The sequence below is a fragment of the Phaethon lepturus genome, unplaced genomic scaffold (genome assembly GCF_000687285.1).
Source record: "Phaethon lepturus isolate BGI_N335 unplaced genomic scaffold, ASM68728v1 scaffold20295, whole genome shotgun sequence".
In the NCBI taxonomy this organism is placed as follows: Eukaryota; Metazoa; Chordata; class Aves; order Phaethontiformes; family Phaethontidae; genus Phaethon; species Phaethon lepturus.
The window spans coordinates 1,123-9,958 of NW_010541442.1; the positions used below are offsets into that span (position 1 = coordinate 1,123).

An 8,836-nucleotide genomic window follows, 5' to 3' on the forward strand; every position below is an offset into this window, starting at 1 on the left:
GACATAGGTGGCAAAGTTAGCTCCACAAAAAAAGTGGCCAGTTAGAGGGACATAGCTGTTGATGTGAGTGATGGTACATACCTCAACCATAAGGGCAACCACAGGGTGAACACAATTCTGCCAAGTAACACAAGACACTCAGGGGGGAAATAATAATAATAGTGTCCCACTTTCCCTGCCAGGAGACCAGTCATTTAGAGGGAAATCCACCAAACAGCAAAAGTTAAGAGCTCTGTTCCATCCCAGCCAGTTAGTGTATTAGTCCCAATTTCCTTAAGTCATGAGCAAAGGACAGTACCAATCCTTTCAAAAAAGAAAAAACCCACAAACATAAAACCCATTAAGTTAAAATCTGGCTTCTCAAAGCCTTTATAAAACTTAGATGTCCTCTTCAGTTGGTGCATAAGAAAATCCTAAAAATGCATCTGAGGCACTGGAGCTGCTGGCTGCTAGGTCAGGTGTGTGGGTGATGGAGGTGGAGATCGCTTCTTGGGTGAACTCTGGATCAAAGTGTCGCAGATCAGCTGGACCAGCCTAAGCCGAGGAGCAGAAAACACAGTCATTTTGAGTGAGCAGACCCCAACCCATCACTTGTGTTCAGACAATCTAACACAGCTGCTCTTCCACAAGAGTCATCACCACTGCATTTGCCATTCCTAACCTGCACTTCAGCATCCCTCAGTGTCAGCATAAGGCATTATGATGCTTTTTGTAGTATGTAGGATGCTTTTTGTACCACTGTAACAGATACAAACAGAAATACCCACTTACCACATTGGGGTTAAATGGAGGAGTAATCCTCTTGTGGTACAAGTCATCCCAGTTTATTGGACTGAAGAATACATGGTTCTTTATCTCAAGCTGCACAGAGAGCAGGGGGGAAAATAAAGTCAGCCTTCTGCCAATCCTCCTTTTCCAGCACCTGACAGCTGGTTTTATAGCATAAAGTGGTTGAAGCAAGACTTGGAACTACCACATATCCATGTAGGGGCCACGTAGCAAACCCTTAATACATGAGGGTCATGGTCCAGTAATTCCTTGAAGGGAGATGACACCTTTACACATTGGTGTCCTACCTTGCCACCACACCTTGAATCATAGTGTTTCCCTTTGGAAATCCAAGTCAACCCCATATGCCCCTTTTAGGGAGTAGACACACATCAGTGTGCATGGAAAGGTTTTTCCAAGACAGTGCTGTTACCATGAAAGAAAGGCTCAGAACAGAGAGGTTTCCTATCCATCCTCCCTCTTGATCCTAATGGAGGCAACCTACAAAGTCTGTCTTGGCACCCAGTCTCCTCTTCTGGTCCTTGTGGAGAAGTCCCTGGAGGATGTCACAAGCTGCCACTGTCTTGCTTCCTTGAATCTGGAGTGGCTTGTGCAGAATGTTGTCATACATCTGAGACACATCCCGGCTGTAAAAAGGAGGCTAATTTGAAAGAGAGGAGAAGCAGCCAGGTAAAACATGAGCTACCATAAGGAATCAGACATTGCAGGTCAAAATGAGTCCTGCAGCAAATACAGGAGAGAGACCTGCCATCTCAGATATCTCTCTGCTCAAAGGACAATAGCACAATTGAAACAGGTCATCTAATTCAGGATTCAGTTGTCTGCCAGGCACCATGTGAACACCAGACCAACATCACATCGCAACTTTCAAAAATAAATTCTCCACCATGTAGAGTAAAACAGCTTCTAAACTTACCAGTCCAAACAGCATCTCATAGAGGACAGCTCCTAGACACCACCAGTCTACTGTCCTGTCATATGGCTGCTTCTTTAGCACCTCAGGAGCCAAGTACTGGGAAGAGAAGTAAATAGTTGAGTCTAATTATAAAAGGGCTTGTCCTCATAAGTACAGAAACCTGGCTGCAGTTCAAGCTGAGCAAATGCATTAGGAAACACACAGATGCACTTCCCCATGCTTTGATAGGCTCTCCACTTGCTTCAGAGCAATGGGTTTGAAAGACACCTACCAAAACCCTCAAGGTGTTTTTCTGGGTTACCCAAGGTTCTCCTCCTCTAGAGGACTTGTACAAGGATTTGCCACCCACCACAACTCAGCCAACAAACCTGTCCTGCATAGACACATTACATCTCTAAGAGGCTCCTGTGGGTTTTGAGAAAGCTGCAGTTTTCAGTCCCAGTAAGTCTGTTCAAAGTGCCAAACTACCAATAACCACCACCGAGGAGCAACAGAAGAATTCAAGTGGCCTGCAGAACAAACATCACATCAAGCCTGGTCTCACACAGGATTATCTCTGTGTACTATCAGACTTCCTATCTAGGCCAGAAAAAACAAAACAACACACAGACCAAAAACCAGAAAGTGAAGCTCAAACATTCCTGTTTGGTTCATGCTGTACTATTGCATAAGTGGGTCCCCAACTGAAAGCCAAGGGCTACCAGCAGGAAATTCCTGCTCACTTCTACTGAGCTAGAATACTGAGAGGTGTCTTGTTTACAGACCCTTCAAGCTATCTGAGGAAGGGGCAGCAGGACAAGTGTGTCACCTTGGCCAAAGTGCTACCAAAGTCTCCAGCTCAGTAAGGAGCAGGAAAAAAGCCTTCAAGAAGCCAAATTGGAGATATTTTTTAGCAAAACCTATCTGAGGGAGATCGGAGAACAGGCATTTCCTCCCCTCTGAGCAGTGTGCACATTCCAGAGAGCCTGGTCCTCCCTCTGCAGAGGGTGTTTTGTGGCTCCTGCATACCAAAAGCAGGTAGAAGGGCACAGCGAGGTCCTGTGCACGTCAGTACCAGCAGGCTCCCCGTTCTGCAGCTCCAGGGTGCAGGTGAACAGCCTGCTCACAGGCTTGCTCATGGGCTCCTGGGGTCAAGGTTGTCTCCACAGCCTCCTGGAGTAGACCCAGTTTCACAAGACTGGCCATTTTTGGGTACAGGGATCCCTGCCCCGATAGTACTCTGCATTTGCTGTGCTAATTGGCTATTACACTGTCTCTGCCAAGTAGGGCAGGCCTTACCTGAACTCCAACTTCAGACTGACAACCTCAAAAGATCCCAAGACTGTCTAATTCACAGAGCCCGTATTTTGAGATGCTGAGCACCCACACAAGCCTGAAACCCAGGGCAGCGAGTCTCTGCAGGCTTTCAGCCCCCAGGTCAGTGAAACCCCAGCACATGCTGTACCTCAGGAGTGCCACAAAAAGTAGAAGTTGTCTCCTCTTGCTCCATTCCTTCTTTGCAGAGTCCAAAGTCTGTCAATACTATGTGTCCCTAAAGCAGAGAGAAATCTCAGCTTGGCCCATTCTCCTAGGGAGGGGACAGGATTGCCAAGCATTGGCCTTCACGTCGCATCTCACCTATGTTTTAATTCCCCACTGTTCATCTGCTTCCCTCCCTCACCTTCTGGACATGCTATAGTACAAGTACAGGAGTCTATAGATAAAGTAGAGTCTGGGTTGTTTTGTTTTGGTTTTTTTTTATTTGTCTATAACAGCATAGCTATGAAGAGACCCAGCACTGCTATACTTTGCCAGTGCTCTATCCCAGAGCTGGTTTATATAGCGGTCATCACCAGAGTAGCAGCAGTGAATGCTCCTAGCATTCCTGATCCCTGCCCACAAGTCTGGTCCCAGCTTGGGAACGAACTGAGGGGGTCCCAAGTGTGCAGTTCTGCAGTGGGCAAGCTCACTCTCTTGCAGGATCCACATAGAAATGCAGCAATGCATACATACAAAAATCCATGCAGTGAAGTGAGCTATAGCCCAGCTTGCAGAACCATAGCCCTCTGTTTATGGTCCTGATGCTTTTAAAGCCAGAAGGAAAACAGCACAAGTTGCTAATATACCTGGCAATCCAGGAGTATGTTCTCAGGTTTTAAGTCCCTGCAAGACAAAAAGTGCCGTTTCAGCAGATTTGGCCAGATATTTAGAAAAGCCAGATGTGAAACAGCATCAGCTAAGAACAGGAGCTAACAAGACTCCACAATCAAGCTTACTAAGACTTTCCCAAAATGCAGATTCCCATCACTGTTGGGTATCAACATACAACATATGCAAACATAGAAAGACTGCTCTCATCAGGTATTAGCCTGCATTTCCCTGCATGTCTATGTATCAGTTGGCACTGAGAAACAATTTATTTCTTCTTGTGCCAGGTTTATTTTAGAACTTTTCACCCAATGATTCTCCTTCCCGCTATCAGGCTGTGAGCATTTATTGCCCATCAAGTCCCATGCAGACACTCTCCCCTTGTAGGATAAAATGCCAGGAGCACACCATCTTGTCTGGGGTCAGAGATTCTTCAGCCACTCCAGCCCTGCATTGTGCATGGCCCCAGAAGTCATCTTTTCCTTCCCCAGCACTGCACACAGCCTGGCTGGGCAAACTTGGTGCCCCCGCTCTCGCCGGCAGGACATGTGCCTTACCTGTAAATGATGTTTAAGGAATGCAGGTACCCAATTGCACTAGCGACTTCTGCAGCGTAGAATCGGGCCCGGGGCTCACGGAAGCAGCGCTCTCTTTGCAGATGAAAGAAGAGCTACAAACAGATCATAAGGCTGATCGTTTCTTCTCTAAAAAACTGAAGGATATCTGGAGCAAGCCTGAAAGACAGCTACTTGAGCTACAACCCATTTGCAGCAAGTGGCACATGAACAGCACCAGCTAAACTCAAACCAAATTACTTTAAGCAATCTAAACACCTTTCCAGAAGTTACTTCATTTGTCCTCAAGTGTCCTTCTTCATATGTCACCAATCTCACTTAATTCATTGCTCCAAAACTGGTCATCTGCTGATCTAGTTAAGCTTTCTAGCTTGCTACAACCCACAGGCTGTAGTATGGCCATGAAGAGTTGAACCCACTAATGGTCGGTACTAATGGTACATGCAGAGTTGAACCCACTAATATGGCCCATATGAATTATACTTGGACAAGACATCTGTGTTAACAGTATCACCCAGCCACTTTCAGACAGCACAGAAGACAGCTGAAGAAAGAGGAACTTCTACAGGACGAAAAAGAAGTCCAACGTACTGCAGTGGAATCGCCCAAGTACTAGACTGGAATCCAGAGCTAGCCCACAAGTGAGTTTTACCTAAAGCTCACCAGCATCAGCATTTCCCATATTCTCTGTAGGATTTTTTAAAAGCCCCTAGCACATGTTTTTCTTAGTGTCTTTGCTTTGGGAATCATCTGACACAGGTCATATCCAGCAAGATCTTCACTCCATTTACAGGTGAGATGCATGCCAGCCACTCCTACCTGGTCCTTTCCAGAAGTCAAGGCAACATTTACTTCAACATCATTATCTTCTGACAAGAAGCAGTTTTAGGCAATAACACAGCGCATTTGGGAAGGACCACATACAAGATTAAAATAATGCCTGTATGTACACTCACCTCTCCCCCATTTACATAGTCAAGCACAAAGTAAAGCTTCTCTGAAGTCTGGAAGGAGTAATGGAGTCCCACAAGGAAGGGGTGCTTGACATTTTTCAGGAGCACGTTGCGCTCTGCCATGATGTGGTTTTGCTATCAAAAAGTAGGCAAGGCGTTAGAGTTTCAGGCAAGGTTCCAGTGCAGTCCACTGTATGAGCTCACTGCTATTTTGAAAACGAGTAGAAGCTTGGGGTTCTAGCGGGTCATGTCCAGCCTCAGAAAGGGAACCACTCTCCTCTCTAACGTGATTCATCTCAGTTCTCCATTTTCCCATGGCACCAAGCAATCCATGTTTAACACTGACTTGCCTATGTGAATGCTCAACTCAGCCACAAGATACCTCAGGTGCATTACCAGGATTGCTTCTACATGGACCACTATCTGCAGAAGCAGCCAAGGAGAGCAGACATACCTCTTTTTTCTTTAGGATGGTTTTCTTATGCAAGACTTTCACAGCATAAAAAGTCCCATCACACTTGCGTTTGGCCAGGAGAACCTGCAACAGAAGGTCCTGGTCACAGGTTTCAGTCTCACCTTCTGCCACTTCGTTAGTGTTAGCTCACTCTTGTGAGTGATTATACACAGACTGCAGCTTCAGAGGTTCAGGTACAAAGTTCTAAAGACCAAGCTCCAGCCCACTGACTTCCCAGCACTTTCTCATTGCCAGAAAAATGCACACGACATCTCCGCATACCTCTCTCACACACTTAATAAAAAGTATGTTTGGACCATTTGGGGACAGTCCCATTTATAGTGGATCCTTGCTATCTCACAAGGCATAGATGCATCAAGAAATCTTTTGCTAGCTGAACAAGTCTAAGGGTTGCTTTAAATTAAGTACTGCTCCTCACCATCACCACCCTGAGCATAGAACACCTCGCCCTTCTGTCCCTAGAGAGGCTGCAGGACAGCTCAAAATGAGAATGGACTATGAAAACCCTATCTTAGGTCTCACCTGGTCTCAGTCCCACTCATGCCAAATTCCTTAGGAGAGGTGCAAGCAAAGGACACAGCTAGAAACTCTTGCAGCAAGGAAGTCTCTTTCCAAGCTGCCCTCAGAGAGCTACAGCCCACCTGTAGAAATCCACTTACTTTTCCAAAGCTTCCTTTGCCAATAACCTTCAGGAAGTCAAAGTCTGTTGGCTTGGCACTGTTGGGCAAGAATGAAGCATGAAGCAAGTTAATGTTTCTGGGAAAGAAACATGCAACAGCAACACTACCATCAAAGCAGTTCCTTTGTGGAAACATGAGTGTTTGTGAAAGGGATTAAAGGGCACTGGATGGGTGACCCTTGCTCCCAGCAAGCAGGGGATTCTCACTGTGTAGGTCAGTGCACCCAGTGGAGGATGAGCAATCCCTCAGAAACCCACCTGCTGACCACAGCAGCAGGTGAAAGCACTGGTCAGGACCAAGCAGCAGCTTTGCAGGGGGACACAGTTTATCCCCATTTCTAGAGAAAGACAGTTAGGGAGCCAGCAGCCATGAGAAAGATCTTCCCTTACTGCTACCAATTCCCTCAAAAGAGGTGGGACAAGGGGCTGCAGACATGGACAGGAGAGGGTGATTATGATAACAGGGACCAGCTATAGCTGAACATCTTGAAAGCTGGTGTATTGATGACACACATGGTGTTAAAGGCCAAGTTATGTAATTATGAGGGCTCTGGCAGACACTACCCATGCAAGACACAGGAACCAGCTACATTTCCCTGCCAGATTGCTTCACTGTGCACTCCACACCCTACCTGGCTTCTGCAGAGAGCTTACTTTGGGTTAGCGGAAGGTCCAAGGTTGATGTTGTCAGTTGGCGTTGGAGGCTAGAGAGGATAACAATAATATTAATCACAAGGACCTCGCTGCAGGTTGAGGTTGTGCTTTCTCTTCCTCAATACAGCATCCCATGCACTGAGCCTTTGAGACATCAGCAAAAGACACAGCAGATGCCTTGGTAAACTGAGCCATGAGGAAAGGCACAACAGAGCTGTGCACTAAAGCAACAGTGCAGCTGGAAGCTGTATTAAGCTAGAGTCTCATCGCATACTAGTGCAAAGAAAAAGAGAATACTAAGACTGCTTGGCTCCTGACTTAAGGCTTTCAAGACCTGCTGTGCTGCCACAGAAGGCACTGCATGGCTCCATTGCTCACCGCAGCACTGAGACAAGGAGGTGCTCCCCACTGCGTGTGCTAGGCAGGAAACCCTGTGCACAGCTCTGAGACAGAGGAGCACTTCTGCAGCAGGACATCAGCACAAGCCCCCCAACCCTACAGCCCTCTGCCCACCCCCATTAACCCTCAAAACTGCCAAGTCTGGAGCCTTGGAAATGGCCTTATGCACACCTAGCACCACAGAGGTGCCTGGCGCTCTTTCCAATGACAAGGTGGTACATATACACACAGTCTTCCTCCTGTTCCTGCTTCCCAGGAACCTTCCCCTCCCCGGATTCTGGGAGCATTCTGCCTTGTCCAAAAAGCTCTATAGGGCCTCTCTGTTCTCCTTTTTCTCCACCCAGCATCACTCACAGGGACAAGGCAGCAGCCAGCCTCCCAGCAGGCTGACACAGGCTCTCCTCCTTGCCATTATTCTACAGGCACCAGCCCCTCTCTCCATCCCAAAGGTGAGGACTTGTGGCCTCAGCACCATGATCTCACCTGGGTGCTTTTGTCCGGGCTCCGAGAACGATCCATTAAAAAAGCAACTCGTTCAGCACTTGGGAAAAGAAGAACCCAGTATTGAAAACAAAATCCAAGAGAGAAACAGCTTCACACCATTAACTCGCCAGGCACGGGCACAGACCCCAGCACGTCTCACAGGAGACCCGAGCTGAGCACCCCGGCCGCCCCTTGGCAGCGCTGCTCCTCCTCATCATGCACTGGGGGAGGCAGGGGACGGGGGTGCACACCAGCAGGAGGTGGGCCAAAAATGTTCCTGGGTGCGTGAGCGATTTGAACAAGCACAAGCTTATTCAATGGCACAGTTAGCCCCTGATTTGCAATAGCAGAAACTGGTCAGGGCACCAACAGGTAAAGACCAGCACAGCCCCAGCAGCAACACAGCATCACTCATCATGCACTGGGGGAGGCAGGGGACGGGGGTGCACACCAGCAGGAGGTGGGCCAAAAATGTTCCTGGGTGCGTGAGCGATTTGAACAAGCACAAGCTTATTCAATGGCACAGTTAGCCCCTGATTTGCAATAGCAGAAACTGGTCAGGGCACCAACAGGTAAAGACCAGCACAGCCCCAGCAGCAACACAGCATCAGGGCCAGATGCAGTTGCAGCCCTCCCGGCCACGGCCGGACCCCTCTCAGGGCAGATGCAAACCCACCCCACTGCACAGGGATGCTGCAGCACCCAGCGAGTGTCCCTGCAGGGCGGCCGGGAGAGCCCAGCGGGGTCCAACCACCACGTGCCACCCGGGCTGGCAGCAGCTAGAGG

General features: G+C 48.1%; 1 protein-coding gene across 1 annotated transcript; it reads right to left on the reverse strand.

Moving 5' to 3' along the window:
• Window positions 1-247: 247 nt before the first annotated feature.
• Window positions 248-8,086, reverse strand: SGK2 (serum/glucocorticoid regulated kinase 2). Its single transcript, XM_010287740.1, has 12 exons — window positions 8,051-8,086; window positions 7,169-7,218; window positions 6,495-6,552; window positions 5,815-5,898; window positions 5,364-5,495; window positions 4,390-4,502; window positions 3,811-3,847; window positions 3,150-3,236; window positions 1,706-1,801; window positions 1,274-1,429; window positions 772-861; window positions 248-534 (listed from the first exon to the last, which is right to left on the reverse strand). Exons 1-12 carry the CDS (start codon window positions 8,084-8,086, stop codon window positions 379-381), a joined length of 1,095 nt encoding a protein of 364 aa, XP_010286042.1. The 3' UTR covers window positions 248-378.
• Between the last annotated feature and the right edge of the window lie 750 nt (window positions 8,087-8,836).

Coding starts and splice junctions, on each gene's coding strand:
- SGK2 (XM_010287740.1), bottom strand. CDS start 8,086: ATGGATCGTTCTCGGAGCCCGGACAAAAGCACCCAG. Junction 6,553..7,168: donor GGACCTTCCGCTAACCCAAA/GTAAGCTCTCTG, acceptor CTTGCCCAACAG/TGCCAAGCCAACAGACTTTG. Junction 4,503..5,363: donor ACTATGTAAATGGGGGAGAG/GTGAGTGTACAT, acceptor ATCTGTTTGTAG/CTCTTCTTTCATCTGCAAAG.